A 21,254-nucleotide genomic window follows, 5' to 3' on the forward strand; every position below is an offset into this window, starting at 1 on the left:
GTTTCATTTATTTACCATTTTAAACTAGCTTCACATAGTATTTGTTTTCTTTTATATTTTTTGCTTAGTCAGTTTATCCCTTTTCTTCTAGGATGAAGAACAGAAGTCATTTATCATTGTGTTAGAAAGAGAAAATGACACATTGGGATTCAACATTATAGGAGGTCGACCAAATCAGGTAACCCACCTTCTTAGTGCATTACTCTCTTGGCTTATAAAATAAGAGAAGACAGCTTTCATTTGTGGATTTGGGGTCAGAAAAACAAGCAGTTTCATCTTTAAAATATTCTGGTGATCAAATGCTAAATTCCTTAATGCAAAATTTCCAATATGTACCAAGATTTTCTTTTAGAGAAATGTAAAAATCAATAGCTAACAAACTTGGTTCTCCTAGATGCTTTCAAGAAAGATTCATTTCACATTTCATCTATGTATTTTGGCACCATAGTCAAATTTCTTAAATAAGCTTACTTCACAATAATATGTATAGACAATTTCTGTTTGCTATTAGGCAATTGTATGTCTGCTTATAATTCCAATTTATTAAGTCAAATTTTTAGATGTTAATGCAGACTGGGAAGTCAATAACACACGTTGAGTGAACAGTTAAATTCAAATAAGGGATGATTGTTTTCACAATTACATAGGAAGCTCCTTGTTAAAGAAAGTTGATTTGAAATATTTTTAGCATTCCAAATCAACTCCTTCATTTAATTGAATGAACAATGATCTGTGCATTAATACCAAGGGCTTTCAAATGCATATTATAAACTTATATACTGTAGTTGCAAAGCTCTTTTACATCTTTCAAATCCTATGTCAACTTAATTTTCCATCATAACTGGAAAAAGGTGATAACATTTAAAAATTCTGTTGTTTAATTTACCCAATAAACTGCCTTGAAAAAATTTTGCATTCTGCATTACACATATTATCCAAGGAAACTGTCATAGGGTTAATGACTATGTGCTATTCCAGCAGGATGGTAGTGGCCTGTTTTCTTCTGTGTCTAGGATGCAGCAAGCAAAACTATCAACTCACAACTGCTGTGCGTATGCTTCTAACATGGTCCCCATGTATGATGAAAAGACATAAGTCTTGTCATACCATTTTTGTTCTCTTTTCCCCCAAGGAATACTTTTATAAACGTCAGTTAGGTATTTGACATTTAGATGACACTGGACATTTTAAAAGCCTCTTAAAAGTCATGTGAATAAAATGAAATTATTTTATTTAGCCTGCCATGAAGTAAAATGACATTTCAAACTATGTAATAATTTATTATAGGATGATGAACATTTTTTTTCTAAATAAGTTTTACAGTATAATTGGTTTCCTGAGACCGGCTAAAATGTCCTATTTGTACAATGGCCATATGTTTGAGGTCCAGTCATGAGACACATTGCACCTGGAGACATATAAAGATCAGTGTCAAATGGGTTTCCTTGCAGTTTAATGTTGATCTTTTGGGATTTTACACTTGAGCAAGTTCCCAGTCATCTCTGTGAATAGACATGATCAATGTTATTTCCAAATTTGTCACATTGGGAAGCTAAATCATATTTTCAAATATATGACCACATATCAAACATATTGTACAATACAGTCTGGATATGCTTTGTTTTTCTTCTGTAACTTTATCACCCTATAGAAGTGAGATAGTATAGAAATAAGACTTAGAAACCAGTCGACCTCACCTTGCATACACCCTTTTCTCCCAGAGCTTTTTATGTGTACTGAAAAATGTAAAATGAACAGCTAATCTTGTCAGAGTTGCTGGACTTGTTCATTAAAACTGCCACCCTGATTAATTACTAGTTGGTGTTAAGTAAGTTAAAATTCTCTGCCAAATTCCCAGCTGAGAGAGTTACATATTGAAGGAAGACTGGCAATGTTACATTTAGAAAATTGTCCTTTATAAAAATGTTACTTGCATATTTCTTTCTGCTGATGATTATATTTTTTATAGAATAATCAAGAAGAACCATCTACTGAAGGAATTTATGTTTCAAAAATTTTAGAAAATGGACCTGCTGACAGAGCAGATGGTCTGGAGGTTCATGACAAAATCATTGAGGTAAGATAATAATACAAGCAACACATGACCTATAGATTAAATATTTATACATTTTAAATTTCCAAGCTCATTTGCTTCACCTTGGTGGGGCCTTATTAGAATATATACGTAATGCAGCAGTTGAGGTATTACTTTTTTAATTCCTCAAAAAGTCTAAAATTCTGTGGTAATTCTTTACCAATTAATAAATATTGCAATAAAAGATTGAAATGCCTAAAGTTTTCAAATGTGTTAATGAATAACTCTCTTTTAATAAATTGTCTCTTCCATGAGCTGTGAAGATACTTGTATGACTAGTAAATAATTAATTTTTGTGACATTTTAAAAGATGATAAACCTCTGCCCAAGGAGACTTTTTATTACTATTTTTAATGTTTCAATACTATTTTAACTTGCTTTTAATATATGTAGTTTATAATTATTTGTACAATGCCTTTACCTTTACCATTTCTTAGTTTAATATGATTGCCTCATCCCATGTCCTTTATTTATTTATTTATTTTAATATTTGAAAGAAAAAAGAAAGTAGCTGTTTTATCCTGTGGCAAAAAAGTTGGTGGAAAATTTTCCCTATTGTATGATAGAACTCTATTGTATTTTGGGGTGATATGAGTAAACACCTTTATGCTAGTGATTTGGACTAAAATGTGGAATTTGGGGTTACTGCAATCTGCCATTTTTTTTCCTTTTGATGTTTCATTAACTAGTTGAGATAATATTTTTTGACATTAACAAAATGATTAGGTTGCTTTTGTCAATGGATTTATTTCCAGTGTATTAGTAAAGGTAAAAATAGAAATTGGAATGGTTTATTTGACTCCACCATTTTTTTTTTTTTAATTCTGTTTATTCTGTTATTTAGTCACTGATACTATGTTTCTGAATGTCTACATAAAGTCTCTGGGCAGAGGCTCTTTTTCTTTATTAAGCTTTGGATAAAGTTCTAAATTTTTATTCATTATTTGCACACAAGTTGAATTTTGAATACACTGATATAGGATAAGAGCAAAGAATATAGAGAAGTCACGTGTTTTCTGTCTTGGGGGAAAAAAGAACACATAATGTTTAGAACTTAACTGATCAGACACTCTGGGAAGAGAAAGGAGTTACTCTGGGCTGAGATGGTCTGGGTTTCTGTTGGGTTTTTTGTTTTGTTTTGCTTTGTTTTGTAAGTTTTTAATCTAAGAGTCCTCTTGTATCAAGATTTGCTACTTCCAGTTGTATAGTCAAGAAAGCACAAACTGCTTTCACTATTGCTATCATTTTTCTTGACAGTTTGCCTACTGAAAACATTTAGAGGTTATAGTTTTTAAAGTTAGAATTTTTCTATTTCTACTCATGTTTGTGCACTATATTTTAAAGAAACACATAATTTAAACAAAAGTTGTCCTCATTATTTCCTGCTGTATCTCTAAAGCATTTTCATTTTTCTGGTTAAACAGAAAATGAATGCCTATATTTCATACTACTAGAAGGGCTGATGGAACTGAATAAATACATTCAATTACACACACACACACACACACACACACACACACACACACCACAGAAACAAGTACTGAGAATTTTAAAAATAATTTATTCTAGATTCTAGCTAGGTAACAATGTTACAGATACTTCATTAATGTTGCATTAAAAGAAAGGAAGAACTTTTCTTTTATGTTGCAATATAATACTATTGTTAAATACTCAGTGTTTGCTTATGTAAAGAGGCAATTCTGTAGTTTTATAAAAAACTGTGGTTGATAAATCCAGTGCATCTAGACATCTATATGTTACTAATGTATGTCAGACTACTCTTGTTTAAGTCCTATAAGATAAAGAGAAAAAAAATCAACAATGGGAATTCAAATGGAATTTATTACTAGCTGCAACACTATTATTATTCACCTTGATTTGTATATGTTAGCGATTAATGACAAAGACTTGAAACTTATCTCAATAGAAATTTTTCAATGTATCTTTTATGCCAGGATATATATATATATATATATATATTTATATAAAAAAATATATATATATTTATAGCCAGCTCCCACACACATACACACCACACACACACACACACACACACACACACACAATAGTTCTGTAATGGATCCCTGTGACCACATTTATAGTTAGGAAATGAATTAGATATGCATATTTCTAGAATGTTGTCTTGTTAATTAGCATGAAATATTTTCAAAGGAAGATTACTAGAAATAAATACCTCATATTTAGTTTTTGTCAGTATTTTTAGTGAATAGATATTTGTGTGACCTTAGTATCTGTTTAAGCAAGTAGCATGTTTGCCTTGTGCATATGTGTCATAAAATATCCCTATGTACCAAGAAAACTTAGAAGCATTTGAAGCTTGCACTTATTTAATTCATCTGTCATTAGGGCCCCAATCAAACTTTGTGGAGTGCAGCTAATGGGAAATGGACAAGAAATGTATCAATTTATTTTAAATACACAGAACTGGATAAACAGATTTTTAGAACAAAGGCAATGAATTCTGTTTTGTGCTCAATCATTTGTTGATCAATCAACTTTAATTGATTTTCTCTTTCAAATGGCTTTTGAATTTCAAATGGCTATGTTGATTTTAACCTAGTGCAACAAATAAATTTGGTAGTAAAGAGCACATATCCATATTGTGAAACTGTCTATAGACATAAGTGCCCCAATCTATTGTAAAAAATTTATTGTTTACCATCAAGATCTATTAAAAAATATTTTATGTAACAAACAAAACACACATAAGGGCAAGGGCTGGGTTTGTGGCTCAGTGGTAGAAAGCTTGCCTAGCATGTGTGAGGCACTGGGGCGATTCTCAGCACCACATAAAAACAAATGAATAAAAATATTCATCCCTATCTATCTATCTCTCTCTCTACACACACACACACACACACACACACACACACTCACATAAAATAACAATTTTTCTAAATTGCTTTTTTGAATAGGAAGATAGATATGTTAAAGAGTTGATCCTATTAATGGTTACAGTTACTTTACTAGTGCTAATAAAAATATTGATTATAACAATTTTCCCACTGTTAAGCAAGGTCCAACAACTCCAAAAGTATCACTTAAAAAATCTAGATTGTACTAAAATTGATTATATTTATAATCACGAAAGAATAAAAAAAATCACAGTCACAAAGTAAGCCTATGTTGTACTTTTTATATCATAAAAGGCAAGTTGATTTTTGGAGTTGTTCTCCACAAGCAACCATGTTGCCTAGTTTCTGGCTATTTCTACCTCCACATTTGTGAAAATATTTACTGTTTGAAAAACTGCTCTGATATTTGAGTTGCAGCATTAGGTGTCAAACTATCACTGGAGAATGAAAAGGCCAAGGATATTGTAAGCGTCTTGAAATATCACAGGAATTCACGTAGACTAGGAATTTGCTAGTGTTCATGTGAATAAAAGCATCTTTTGAATGCTGTTTTTTTGTCCTTTCAAGACTCAAAAGGAGCACAGATCCTCTTTGCTACCAGAAACTTGGACACAGTTCTAGAAGAGGCTAATACTGTGGCTGTAGTTATCATCATGTTAGGATGCCTAGTGGGTACATGGGAAGGGGTTGAGAATCAAAATTCTCTGCTGCTGTCAACAACAGTGTTCCTCTGTTATTACTGTGATGTTGCTAGAAGCACTACACACACAACCCCAGAGTGGGAAAAGCTGCATCGCTATTATGGCTGTTGGTTCACATTCTTCCTCCACCACTCCCTCCAGCTCCCAGCCAATGCTGTGTAACAGGACCGTGGTGGGACAGAGTGATTGCCATCCTTTTTTCAACTTCTGGAGACCAGAGTAGTCTGTGACATCAATACTTTTGGACAGAAAGCAGTATTTTCATATAAATATATATATATATATATATATATATTTGTCTTCTCTATATTTAACTTGAAATGCATAAAGAAACACAACTTAAAAGGCTTTTTATTTTGTTTTGCAAGTAGTTCCCACACTGAACAGTGACACAGTCGTGCTTTCCATGAGGCTCAGGAACTTTACTGCCAGAGTGCAATTATACTTTCCTTTAGTTCTGTAATATTTTCACTTCTGAATTTTGTGTCATCACTCACTACACAGCTGAAGTAAAAATCTTTATTAGCTTCCACATTTATTTGGCTAAAGTTTCCCAGAGTAGTTTACAGCTGTTAAAGGAGGAAAATTAAGTGCAGATCAGAGTTAGATACTTTGAAATGTTTAATCAGGTCTACATGGTGCTTCCTCCAGGTATTCCTGATGGCACGTCACACCTCACAAAGCTGCAGCCCTCATCTGTTCATTACAAGAAGCATGTGCAAGTTCTGTAGGTCATTTGTAAAACTAGTGGGCAGTTAGTGTTTTTGACAAATTATTGCTTCATCTGAACCCACCACTCAATGCTTCAATGAAATAGTATCCTCATCCCGCGTTATTAAAGTATATTTTAACTGTTCAAATAACAGACTGGTTGTTTGAAAGAATGAGGAAGGACCTAAAAGTAATTATATTTGTGCAAGTGAATAATAACTTTTAGTGAAATTTGTAGTCATGATCTAATGCTACTCAATCAAATGTAGCTTCAGCATCATAATGCAGTTATTATACAATTGTGTATTTTAATATATCTTGAAAAATAGTGTGGTACAATGGAAGACCCTGGGTTCTGAAATCAAGGAGACCTGGCTGAAATTTCTGTCCTGGCAGTTGAAATGTTCATGACCTGACCAAGTCAGTTTTCCTCAGTCTCTGCAGAATTCCATTTCTGTATGTACAAGTGCCTCCACACAGGTCACATTTAGGGAATTCACTATTGTGAGTTTCTTGTACTTTGTTTAATTTTTGCAAGTAACTTGTGCTCCAGAATACAAAAAGGGAAATAGGGACTATTTCCTTCTGTTTCTTCCTGGGAAAATCCAGGCTACCTGCTGCCAACTTTCAAGTCATTCCTCTGTGTATAGACACGTGAGTTTGGATGAAGAAGTGTAGGTGGTTTTAGCTTGTGGATTTTCACATATCCAAATGAATACCCAGAGGCAAGAAGAGCTGTAAAGGGAACTTTTGTAACTGTGTGGTTATGAACTGACTCAGTCATCCAACAAGTATGTATGCATTGCCTCATATGTGCCAGGTGGTGCATGCTGTGTTTTGAAAAAGATCACTAAGACCCCTCTCTTCACTCAAGTGACTGAAGGTGGAGCCCTGTTTTCTGCCCATGAGAAGACTTTCCTTGAAGTTGCCACTTCAGTCCTTAAGGATCTAAATGGACATTACTGTCTTGCCTTACGGGATTGACACAGTGGGTTCCTTTTAGCTCTGCCATCATCCTACAAGTAGTTCAATGCATTTTTAGAAATCATGACATGGGAAAGTAAAGTAGTAGAATCTGGAGGTATGAGACAGCATTGTGGTTTCTGGAAGGGGTATGGGCTTTGAACTTGAGTCTTGGCCTTGAACTTTTGATGAATTATGTGGGAAGCTTTCTCAAATTCTCTAATTCTGTTTCTTGCCTGTAAGTATATGTGTCATAAGAGGTAGCTGCTGTGGTTTAATATGTCCTCCAAGGGTTATACATTGGATACTTAGTCCCCCTTGTGGCAGTCTCAAGATGTCACAGGAACTTTAAGTAGAGGGGTCTAGTGGGAGGTCATTGAGGGCATCACCCTGGGGAAGGATTAAGGTAGTTTTGTTGGACCCTGGCTAGTACTCTCCAGAGGGTTGTTAGAAAAAATCAACATTGGCCCTTCTCCAGGCTTTGGCTTCCTGCTTTGCTATGTAATCTCTCTCTTTCAAGTGTATTCCTTCCAACATGAGGGCCTCACCAGAGCCAAAGTGATCTGGTGCCATACCTTTAAACCTCCAATACTGTAGGCTGAATAAACCTCTTTTTTTTTAAAGCACCCAGCCTCAGCTTATTTTGTTATAGTAATAGAAAACTGGCTAATAAACTAGTTCTATTTTCTGTCTAGATGATCATATTGTTTTTTGTCATTCCACTGAGTTTCCATTATTAGTAAATACAGTTTTATTTTAATTTAAAAAGAAAGCCTGGAAAGGTCTTTATGCAATTGAGCTTTAGTGTGTTAATCACTAGTAATTTATCTTAAATTCATAAGACATGAATTTGGGTTTGGTTTATTGATGGCTAAGCTCCCAAGAAAGGAAACCAGGCCACCACATGACTGTACCGTTTGCACACTGTGTTACTGGATTTGGTGTCCTTCTCAGGAGGTCTAACTGTGCTTGCTAGTCGCCTCATCACAGCACCTGTAACATGATCACAATTTATCTTAAAACAAGATGCAGTGTTTGTTTTAGGTAAAATGTCAGAGTGGGCTGTATCTTACTGGTTTTCATCCTCCTTTTTTCTTTCAACCATCCTAGCCATCTGGCAATTTCTGGCTCACTTTCTTATTTCTCTGCAACATGGGGAAGTGCTGAACACCATTTGAACTTCAGCTGAAGATAATGCCTGAATCATTCTCTGGCTTCTGTCATTTTTCTCCTCAATGTTCCCTTCACTCAGCTGCTGCCATTTGTAACTCATTTTGCTCAACACTACAGGGTTTTGTATTCATTCCTTTGCTTAAGCTCCCTCATTAGCTGTTATGACTTGGATATGAACTGTCCCCCAAAAGCTGCTGTTACTGTGGGAATCTTCAGAGGTGAAACGATTAGATTATGAGAGCTATAACCTAATCAGCCCATTCTACTTTGAATGGACTGACTGGATGGTAACTCCAGGCAGGTGGGTGAGGCTGGAGGAGGTGGGTCATTGGGGGTATGCCCTGGAAGGGTCATTATGCCTGAGGCCCTTCCTCTCTCTCACCATCCTGACCCACCATCAGCTGAACAGCATCCCTTCTCTGGGTCCTTTCCCCACGATGGGCTGCCTCACCTTGGGCCCACAGCAATGGAGTCCTCTGACTACAAACTGAGACCTTTGAAACGGTAAGTCCCAAATAAACTATTTCCTCTAAACTGTTCTTGTTAGGTATTTTATTAGGTGACAATGACTAAAAGCTAACTAAAATATTAGCATTTTATTGTCAGTAGGTTAAAATTCAACTTTCTTCTTCTTGTCTGGTGCCAGGAATTGAACCCATGGTCATGGGCACACCAGGCAAGTGCTTTATTGCTGAGCCACATCTCTATCCTCCAGAACCCAAATTTTTAGTGAAACAAAAATAGTTCTTCAAACCATTTACATTGAATGTTGTTTTGCTTTTTAGATCCTCTACTGTAGTCACATGAAACACTTCTTCTTTCCTATCATCAGACTTCTCTGTTTTTCTTTTATTTCCCTGCTACCCGATACTCTTTCCCACATCCTTCTCTAGCTGAAAAGTCCCTTAAAACCTTTCACGTGCCCTGAAGCCCTTTGCAATCCACCAAGCAGAATTACTCTCTTATCTCTATTTGATAAAAGATTTTTAGACTTTTCACTTTCATAGCATTTTCAAGTACTAGGGGTGAATATTTATTCTTTGGTGATCTTAAAACTGGCTTTAGTACTTTATTTAAATTACTATCTTACTAGCATTGACATTGGTCAACTCCATACATTCTGTTCAATTTCTTTTGAATGACGGGATAAATGGATGGGTGAATCTTGAGCTCAGGATTTTAGGCGTTTCAATGTCCCTGAAATCTCACTGGGTGGGCAGTCAGTCCCTAAGAGTTGTGTTTGCACATTATTTTCTTTTGTGTTGCATCTTAACTACAAGGCAAATCATAAATTAAATGACTTACTGTTCCTTAAGTTTCAAGATCTCTAAAATCTACTGACAATGGACTGAAGAATTTGTACCTCTCTAGATTGTTTCTTCTACCTATAAATCAACAAAGAACTCAAGTGTGTAATGCAGAATTTCAAATTCTATTCACATTAATGCCTAAATTGGATTGAAGACAGGTTTGTTGGCTTTCACCCTAATGCAGAGTTTTCATTATTGAACTTGAAGATCACTGGTAAAGCTGGCAGAATGTACTGCTTTGCCTGTAAAACAGTTTTGCAGAAAATGGCATTGGACCAAATATGGAATTGAATGAAAACACGATTAACCACAGAGGAATTGAAAAGATGAAAGATATTTTCCATATTTCCAAACATTGGAAATGGTTTGGTGAAAAGACAGAGTTAAAAGCTTCCTAGAGCTCTAGGATGGTCAGGGCGTATCTCTGAAGCTCTCATGATGAGAAATGCTTGGAATAATTAACAGTAGCCCTAGCTGTGAGAATGGATTTGTAGAACTTTAAGGAACAACTCTCAAAACTTGTTCTGGGAACTTTGTTTTCTTTTTTTTTTCATAGAGCACATGTTGCTGATTCCTAGTAGATTTTAGTTTTTCTGAGAAGAGATGTGAATGGAAACATTTCCACTCTTTTCTAAAAATCCTGGTTCATTCCAGTGCCTTGGGAAAGCATCTCACAGAAGAAAAAGGCAGCTGTCAGGTGTAGGGTGAGTTTGGTGCTTGATCCTCTTAACCCTATGAATCCTCATATCCACATCAGAGTTCAGTGGCCCTATGGGTAGTATTTTGAATCACTTCCCTTTTCTTTTTGAAGCAGTTTGCTGTGTTCTTAAGAAAAAGTAGATGATTCTTTTTGTAATCAGCAACACAGATGTGATTCATTGTTACCTTCAAATAAAAAATGTCCCCCGAAATAAAAATTATTCTTTATGTGGTTTCAACTATTTTAGGCAATAATGTATAACTGTACGAGATACAGGACTATATCTTCAACTCATAAAATTAGATGGGCAATTGACTAGAATCACGTTATAAAGAGGAGATAACTATTTTTCATAATGTAGATTAGGAAGCAATCACTGGATAGATGAAAAATATATCATGTTAAATTAAGATTTTTCAGATATTTTTACCTAAAATTGGGTAATTTGGTATTTTATTCACATAATATGGCACATTAAAAGAAACAATAAATTTGCTTTAGAAATCATATTTCAGAAATCATTAGTTAACAAAAATGTGTTTCTTATATATAAGATAATCAGTTTTTACAGGGGTTCGCTACAAATATGATTCACCAAGTAAAGAACACACGTTTGAATGACAATAGGTTTTTAAAACTGCTGGAGGTAAAAGATTGGTTAGTGATTACACATGACTCTCAGAGTTTATAATCAAGAGAAGACAGCTATATATCAAACAAATAAACAGTAAGTAAATGAATTGCACCCATGATGCATGATTGGCACAGAGGAACTACCCAAAAGACTTCCCTGATCTGATGGTGGCCTGAAGTTTGAAGAGTGAAATGGAACTTGAAAAGGCCTTTACAGGAAAGTTTAGAGATAAGGAGGTGAGTGGGTGTAGCAAGAACTTTCCAGATTTAGGAAGAATGCTATAAGCCAAGTGAAGAGCAAGACTTGGATGCCTTGCTCGACAGCCTCTGTGACTAATGAACATGATGAAAAAATATCAGCTAATACTTATCATTATGATAAGCAGGGCTTATGTTCATAGACATTCGTTCGTTTCCTCCACATAGCTCTGTGAGGTTGGTATTATATCAATGGTAGGATCCTGATTTTACAGATGAGAAAACAAGTACAGACGTCAATTTGCCACCATCACAAAGTTGGAGCTCCTGGGTCTGTTCTTGACTATCATTTGTCAGTTGTACCAGACTTTGAAGAAAGTTCCTGTACTATAGGCCATGAGAAGTCAGTGTTAAACTTTGAGCAGGGGAATGACAATGGGTAAAGTCATGATTTAAAAATTAAACCTCCCATAGATTTCACTGGGGTAAAAGTAAAGGCACTTGAGACAGGGAGATTGATGTGTGAGAATTGCAGTTGTCCATATGAGCTAAGAAGCACAGGAGGCAAAACAATAGAAAGCTGCTGGAAGGTACTGATGGCTGTGTGACCTTATCTATTTATCATATTTATCTCGAATATTTTCCTTTGTCTTCACTTCTCATTCAGCCTACTACCACTGAGATTATGTATTCTTTAGTTTTCTTCATTGTAGTCTGCATAATCCTCTAATTGTTCAGCTAAGACAGTGTTTTAGCAAGTCTTGGAGGGTTTTGCTCTAAAAGACAACCTGTGACATTCTTTGAAACATGGAAAGGTAGGGAGAGATTGAGAGTTCAAATGTTTGATGCTGCATAAGCACCTTGAGGAACACTAGGGTGTCCCAGCACAATTTTCTATGCAGATTTTGGAAAGGGTCCTACAATAATATGTGGTTATTGGAAGTCCCAGGATGGTTTAGAGGTTATTATTTACCTTTTGGACTTAATTTGATATACTTAGAAATAGTATTGCATCTTAAGCTTCTTCAGACAAAATTTTCTCTGCAATGTCTCTCACATGGTTTCCCAGCATAAGTATTCTCTGCCAAAAGCCTCCTAATACCAGTGCTTCTCAAACCACTGTGTGAAAGACACTTAAATTTTTATTTTATTTTAGTGAATTGCAGATTGATAAAATAAAAATGTATTACTAGAAAAAATGAAGTAAAATGAGAAAAGTTAATCAATTTCTTTGTTATTTATGATCATTAGATTCCTCAGATAAGTTGCCCTATGGGTATGGGAGCAGCATAAAATTCTCTGAAAGCCTTTGCTGTTGTCATGAACATTGAGCACACTTTTCATGAATTAGCCCTGGTCCTTGGTCCTCAGACCACTCTGAATAGCTCCCCCCACAGTAGCCAGAGAGATCTTTGATCATTTACAAAGTAAATGACATCTTAACCTTCTACCAGTCATTCCACATACTTGCAAATCCTTCGGTCTAGAATCCTTGAATAACTCCCCTACATACGGGATAAAATGCAGAGTTCTCAACCTATTTGCTAAGGCCCTGCCTCCTTTGACTCTCTGGGTCTCACCTACAACTCCATTTTTTTTTTTTTTTTTTTTGACCACACCCCTTGGTTCCCCTTGCTTAAACCACATTAGCCTTCTTTCAGTTCCAGGATGCACCCAACTTCTTCCCATCACGAGGGCTTCCCACTGGAAATCTCTCCCTTCTCCTGTACCTTAGGTGACAGTCACTTGTCAGCTGTCAACTTACACATGGCCATTGCAGAGAGGCCTTCTCTGACAGCCCTAATTAAATGATATCTCCACATTATGTTTTTTCACTTACCTTTTTCCTCCTAGAAATATCACAATTTGAAATTATCTATTTTTAAGCACAGTTTTACAGAAGTGTCATAAATCATAAATATCTAGTACAGTGAATGATCAGAAAGTAAAATCATCCCTGTGACCAGTGCCAGGATCAAGAAACAGATAATAGCAAGCATCCCAAGAATCTGCCTTCCTCCCTGGTTTCATTATTTCCTTCCTCTAAGTTCTGCCTGTTTTGACACTTGCTTAAATAGAATTTTTAAATGGGTGTTATTTAGAATCCTATTTCTTTAACATTATATTTGTGGACTCCACTTATTTTGCATGTAATTTTAGTTTGTTTCATTGCTGTGAGCACTGTAGCATTTCACTGTGTGACTGTACCACAATTTAATTGTCAATTGTGCAGTTAATGGTATTGTTGATTTTGGCCTGTTACAATAACAGTGTTCTGAACATTCTTGTACATGTATTTTGGTGAACATCTGTATGCCCTTCCAAAGTATGTGCATGTGTGTGCACATATGCAAACACACATACATATCTAAGAGTATATTTGCAGGGTCATAGAATATGAACGTATTTAGCTGTAATAATTGTTACCAAACATTACTTTAGATGGTGTAGTGATTTACATTCTTGCCGGCAATGTCTTAGGGTTTCAATTTTTCCAAATACTTATCAAGACTTGGAATTGTGTGTATTTTTTTACAATTTTAAATTATCTGGTGAAATGATGTATACAGATGTATCTGGTGAAGTTACATGAGTTCTCTCTCTCTCTTTTTTTTTTTTCCTTCGTTTAAGTATCCTTTGTTGTGAAGTACAGGTTAAAGCCAAAATAAACCTAGAAATACTAACTTTTGCTATAACTTCAATACTCAGAACATTGCCTGGCATTCAGTAGGCCTTCAACAGTGGAAGGAATGAATTACTATTTACAGGACTACAAAGATAAAGTAAATCTAGCACTGCTCTTAAAACTCTATGCTTAACATATGAGATGTGTCATAGGCATGTTCTAAATAGATGAAAAAAATCCTAAGTTTCTTTAAACATGGTCTATCACAATGCCGTTTTCTACCTTACACAGTAGGGGGGAAAAACCCACAAAACAAAACAATTCTGTGTCTCTTTTGACATTATCATGCATGATTATCTTGGCAGGCTCAGTTTTCAATGCTTGTCTTTTAGTAGGGCCAGTCCTACACTGTCCCTCCACAGTTCACTGTTATAATGTCACAAAGATTAATATGATCCCTAAGCAAATACTTCTGGCCTGGATACCCTGTTGCAAGCCCTTTCACTTTACTGAATGTGTGTGTTATTTTTTTCACAGGCATAATTCTTTCCAACAGATAAGAATGATCAAAGAAGAAAAATTCTTTTTCTTCTTACACAAGCTTTCACTTAGAGAAGATTTTTTTTTTATAACACAGAACTTTAAAATGCATATCTCCTCTTAGACAGGTATAATTTTTCTTTGAATCCAAATGAGCACTCCTGTAATGTCAGATCTTACTGATTTAGAATGAAGTTGCTGAGACATATTAAGTAAGTACTAAAACAAAGATAGATCCCAGGCATAGGGACAGTAAAAGAGAATCTTAGACCTGAAAGAACAGAGAGGGTCAAAGTTGTTATGTGGTAAATAATTGAAAAATGGTTTTCATATAAAAGCTAAAAAATCAAATTTATGTATATACTAGATACATAAAATAATTGTCATATTTTACATAAACATATTTTGTTTGAAATTGTGAGTTGTCAAGTAAATCATCTCACTATAATTTACAAATATGTCTAATACAGACAATTCAAAACATCTCAACACATAAATACTAAATGCTTTTTTATATTTAATCATAGTAGCGAAGATGATGATTATAAAAACTAATACTATCTAACATTTATGGATTCTTTATTATGTGCTAAACTTTATGCTACGAAGTATATATAATAAATAAGCACATTGGTGCCTTTGAAGGATTCCAGTGAATAGCCACTTCAATATTGATATGGTTCAATTGTATTAATCAACTTTATCACATCCAGGGAAAAAATATGCCTTGTTAATTTGAAGGAATAGTAACCATAGGATAACATATAATAGAGAACTGTGGAATTGAATGAAGTTTAAATTAGCTGCTGTTATATAAGTTTACTATTTAACAAAACCTTCAAGGATTTTTGTTTTTTCTTAAAGCATTTAGGGATTGTATATGTTTCCATTGTTAAGAGATCCCTGCTAACATTTAGTGGAGCAGAAGATAGTTGGTCCTTAGCTCTGAATTTATTGTCTTTTGTCTGTTTTAAACTTTAAACACACTTACCTGTGTGTACCTATACTATTTCCTCAGTTCCCAGGATTCAACTGTTAAATCCTAGGGTTCATTAGGAACTGGAAATGTCCAGCCTACTGGAACAGAAGTCTTTAAAAGCCCTATGATAAGTCTTGACTATTAGGTTCAAGAGAAAAATTGACATCCAGTTCTGGGAATAATTTGAAGAAGAATTTTTTTTTTAATGTTTAAAATTGTTCTAATTAGTTATACATGACAGTAGAATGCATTTATGCATTTTGATAAATCATATATGAATGGAGTGTAATTTCTCATTTTTCTGATTGTACATATTGTAGGGTCATATCAGTTCCCAAAGCTTCCTATTTCTTACATCTTTCACAAGAAAATGTTTTACCAAAGAAAGCATTTTACCAAAGAAAGCTCTATCCCAATCTATATTGTCTCTGTCACTTTTCTTCTATGATTTGTCAGTAACATGTATATTATCATTGTAGAGCTTTGGTTTCTAACTTTGTCAGTTATTTAACTAGTAGCAGCTGAGAATCTTGATCTTTCAGAATGAACATAACAACACATTTGCTAATCTTCACCATATTCTGTTTAATTCTTTATATGAAAGTGATTTTATAATATCAAAAGCTAGGAAGAATATTTGGATTTTTTTGTATTTAATGAAAGCTTGAAGCTCTGATTTGTAGGAAACCTGCTATGTAGTCCTTTCTTCTTCTTAGAACTTGGTAAGAAGTAGCCTATTGCTTATTTTCTTGAGAAAAGACTACATTAAGAAAAGAAAGTGAAGAGTGTTAAGTTTTATAATTTTTTTTCTTGTTTCTTGCGGATTTTTCTTACATATACAAAAGAACAAATTTTCACCTTTATTTTATTTTATTTTTTTACCTTCAAATTGTTTAGGAGTATGTAAGTTAAGTTACATAAAGTTCAGAAGATGCTTAAATATCATAAATATCTCCCCGTGTGTGTGTGTGTGTGTGTGTGTGTGTGTGTGTGTGTGTGTGTGTGTGTTTCCTCTTTTGACCAGGCCTGAAAGTAATGTGTCAACACTTTGTCAGATAATTTTTTAATCCTTATTTTGGAAAGAGCTCCTGGGATGCTATAGGAGTGGCTGTTAATGAACCATGAGAAGTGGTGGTTTATTATGAGTAGAAATGAGCTTTAAAAAAACAACCATTAACTTGGTTAGCCTTCTAAAAATTCACTTGAAGACAAATATGAAGGTACCTGAAAGAAGACATCACTTTCTTTATCAATAAGCACAATATTAGTGGCAAATTTTCTGATTAAAGTATTCAAAAAACAGTAAAGGTGTTAATTATGTTGCATTATTATTGATACCTTTTGGAGAGGAAGTTTACAAGGTACTTAAAATCTTACAGTGTGCTTAAAATGCAATAAAATATTATATTTATTGCCTGTTTTCAGCAATTGATGAACATCTAAAATATCTAAGTATACAAATATTTTAAATCATTTTATTTGTATACAGTTGTTGAAAAAAATGAAGCCAAAGTATAAAATATTATTAAAAAATGATTTTTCTTTTGGGAGATTATTCTTAGAAATTCTGAAACATATAAATATAAATTCTGAATTCACATGGTACTCAAAAATGGAAGCTTGGCTCTCTATGTTCTTTGTGTGTTTCCTTGTATGGATTGGTAGACATGAGTTTGCAGATGGTTTAAAGTTCCAGAAGTTCTGAAACTTTATTACGTTTCAAATTTTTATTTTCTTTTGCAAAAAGTTCTAAAGTCCAAAAATAGTTAACTAATTTTTATCCTAAAACTTTGAAATCTATTTCTGCTAATTATTTATAACTTTCTCTCTGTGCCAAGCTGTTGCTCAAAAATTATCTCTAAAACATTGTCAGTTGCATAGATAAATTATGTCTACATAATACTAGGAAATACAAACAAATCGTAAATTAAAAAGCCAGAACACAATGTTTTATTCCTTCTGCAATCATATATAATTGGAGATGCTATGTCATTGTCAATAGTTCCAGCTGCCAGAGTTGTTTTTCCAGAGTATTCTGCAAATAGTCACCTTATTGGAAGAATTGTCAGTATCTCTTTTACACTTTAGTGGAAAAAAAAAAAAAAAAAACATAAAATATTGAAAGTTTTCTGGATTCCAGTTTGGATTTTACTTTTCAGAAGCCAACCCAGTCCTGGAATTGTTCTTAGAAGACAACTTTGAATTCTATTGCTTGGTTTATTTTTAGGATAAAACCTTTTAGAAAATATAAGGGCATTTTTTATGTCTTTTATGTTTGCCTATTATGTTAATTTCTTTCTCTCTGTCGCACTTATTGAAAGCCTTTGAGATGGATTTGTTTTTCTAGTCATTCCTACATTGTTGAATAAACTTCTTAAAGCTGGGAATGTGGTTTAGTGGTAGAGCACATACTTAGTATATGCAAGATCTGGTATTCAATCTCCTGAAAAACAGACTTCTCTGAGGTGCTTATGTGTTACCATTAGAGTGAGAAATGTTAACCACTTAAACGAAAAGATAAAATCTTAATCAGGAAACTATGATCCTGAAACTGCAACCCCAACAAAACCAAGGTAATACAGGAAGGTCTCCTTGTGGTCACGCTCTGCCTGGTTCATAATTGGAGTCTTTAGGCAGTGAGCACAAAATCCTATATATGTAAGACAGTAATTAGATTTGATGGGCTGTCTGAAGATCACCTTGAGCAGAGTAAAAGTCATATTGGCCAAATTCAAATGAAAACATCATTTCAAGATTATAGTTTTTCATGTGATCTGAAATACAATAGTGGCATAAATTGTTCATTCTTTTGGAAATGGTTATCCTTTGACTCTTCTTTTTTATTGGCTCCTTTATATGATACTAGGTTTCTTGGTATGATTCCTAAAATACACACATATGCTGTAAGTCTAATTTTATAAATTCTGCTTGCATTTTTTTTCTATTTTCTTGCATGTCACTGTTCACCAAGCAGAGTGGGCCTCTAACCAGGCCCTACTCCAGGCAGCCTAATGAGAGAAGCCTAATCTGATGTTCACCGGATCTGATCTTACACCAGCACATGTACCAAAACCAGTGGGCCCTAATTAGATTCAACAGTTATTACAGAAGCATGAACTCACATATAGACATTTAATCATTTGTTTTGCCCAGAATAAATTATGGCTAAGCATAAAGATATATTGCAATATTGAAGTAATATTTTCCTTTTACCTGTTTTTGGAGGAAGTTCTGCTTATTTTGTTTGTGAATTAGCAATTATATAAGAAGGTTTGTACTTAGAGATATTTCTTTCCCACTATTTTTATTTTATGTCATTCCAAATGTAGTTCCTATGCCCTTTAAATACAGAAAAATTATAGCCTGTGTTTTCTGTTAATACATATTAATTGTACAAAGTAATGGAATTCAGAGCAATATTTTCATGCATGCATAGAGTAAGAAATTACCTTTCTTTTAATCCATCACTGCCCTGGTACCCTTCCCAGCCCCTTGTAACCACTATTTTACATTCAAATTAGATCTTTTTTTTTTTAATTTTTGAAATTCCACATATGAGTCAGTACTTGCAATACTTGTGTCTGTCTTATTTCACTTAACATACTCTCCAGTTCTATCCATTTTACTGCAGAATGACATGTCTTCATTCTCCTTTATGGCTGAATAATACCTACTTGTGCATATATACCACATTTTCTGTATCCTTTCATCTGTTGATGGGCAACTACTCTGATTCCATACCTTAGCTATTGCAAATTGTGACTAAAAAAAACTGGGTATGCAGGTGTCTCTTTGTATGCTGACTGTTTCCTCTGATGTGTACCCAGAAGTCAAGTATCTATAGTACACAGTAGTTCTCTTTCTATTTTTTTGAGGAACTGCCATGCTGTTCTCCATAGCGGCTATACAAATTTACATTCCCACCTGCGGTGTATAAGAGTTCATTTTCCTTCACATTTTTTCAAGCATTTGTTATTGTTTTTAAATAATAGTTGTTCTGAGGTCAGATGGTAGGTATTTCATTATAATTTTGATTGACATTTCCCTTATGACTAACCATATTAAGCATTTTTTTCTTTTATTTATTGTTCATTTGTATTTTTTCTTCTGAAAAGTGTCTATTCAGATCATTTGCCCATTTTTAATTAGATTAATTGGTTTTTACTGTTAAGTGTTTTGAGTTCTTTATATATTCTAGATACTAGCCTCTGTCAGATGAATAGCTGGCAAATATTTTTTCCTGTTCTGTAAACTGTCTCTTCACCCTGTTGATTGCTTCCTGGAATGTTATACAAAAAATGTTTAGTTTGATGTAACTGCATTGGTCAATTTTTTCCTGGGTTTTTGGAGTTCTGTCTAGAAAATGATTGCCTGTTCTAATATCTTAAAATGCTGCCCTTGGAAGGGAGGGAAATTTGCTCCTGTGGGACCTCTGAGGTCTTGTGAGAACAAGTTGTTATAAGAATGAGCCTGACCCCTGTGCTCTTCTGGCTAACTGGTTTGATACATCAACTCTTTCACCCACACGTACTCCCTGCCATTGGAACCCCATGGTTTTTAGGTTCACTTTAGAAACCAAACCAGTGGGACTGCCCAATCTTGGATTTTGAATTTTGAGAACTGAGACCTAAATAAACCTCTTTTATTTATGAAGTTATTCTGCCCTCAGGTATTTTGCCGTAGTAACGCAAAACCAATATACAAGTTAAACAAATAGTGTATTACAAATCATAATAAATGTATGAAGAAGTTTTATTATATAAGGAAATAACAGAGGTAGGGTGAGGTGTTTTTTATTTGGAGGATCAAGGAAGTCTTTGAAGAATGACATTTGCAGGATAACTTGAAATATAAATGGGTGTTAGCAAGGGTTTGTTTTTTTAAATAGGCAAATACTTATAAAACAGGTGGGAAAAAGCTCAGTATACTTCAAGAATTAAAAGGAAGCTGAGTAGAAGAATCGTTCTCAACAAGGGCTAAGAGTTTGAAAGTAACTAATTTGTGCAGTGTCACAGACTGGTTGACCATGCATCTGAGTTGCCCTGGGCAGACTTGCTGATCTGGAAAATGATTAATAGCACCCCTACCCACCCACTCACAAAAGTATCTCAATTTGATGTTAAATTGTATGGTCTCCCTATTTGATTTAAATAATTGAATTTGTTAACTAGTATTATTGAGACCACTGATCTGGGACCACCCCCCTACCCCAGAAAAAAATTCAGGTCCTTAGATAGAAAGTAATAGTACTTTACCATGTTGGAATACTTAATGAATTACAAAATGTTTTCATGTAAATTTTCTCATTAAATCCTGACAACACTCTGAGATCTAGGAAAACAGTGATATTAAATTTAGTGACAAATAAAGGAAAAACATGAAAGATTAGAGTATCTATGAGGTTTATTCAAAATCAAATAATGCAAATCCTTGTCTTACAGCATTGCCTTAGGCCACTGTGGGAGAAGAATGGGGGAAAGTGATATTAGATCAATAGACAGAAAGATAATCCTGAATAGTTCTACCAAAGTAGAAAATTTGCAAGTTACACCTCAAGCAGACATATTGAGTACCTTAAAAACAATTCCTAAAGTTACACATTATCATTATGGCAGACAATCTGCAGAGACTCTAAAGACTGTGAACAGGCAGAACACAAATGAAAACCAAAGACTTCCTTCTGTCTACTATAAGTGGAAATGAGACTCAGTTTTTTGTTATGAACTTTCTACACATCCTTGATGATAAC

The 21,254-nt window shown here is 34.3% G+C and overlaps 1 protein-coding gene across 1 annotated transcript in view; it reads left to right on the forward strand.

Annotated features, from left to right (window-relative positions):
- PDZRN4 (PDZ domain containing ring finger 4) overlaps positions 1 to 21,254 on the forward strand; it is a 347,895-nt gene that overhangs the window by 2,943 nt on the left and 323,698 nt on the right. The window contains exons 2-3 of the mRNA XM_079139301.1: positions 92 to 178; positions 1,970 to 2,077. Of these exons, the coding sequence (XP_078995427.1) occupies positions 92 to 178; positions 1,970 to 2,077 (195 nt within the window). The remainder of the gene's footprint in view (positions 1 to 91; positions 179 to 1,969; positions 2,078 to 21,254) is intronic.

The sequence above is a fragment of the Sciurus vulgaris genome, assembly GCF_902686455.1.
Source record: "Sciurus vulgaris genome assembly, chromosome: 5".
Taxonomy (NCBI): Eukaryota; Metazoa; Chordata; class Mammalia; order Rodentia; family Sciuridae; genus Sciurus; species Sciurus vulgaris.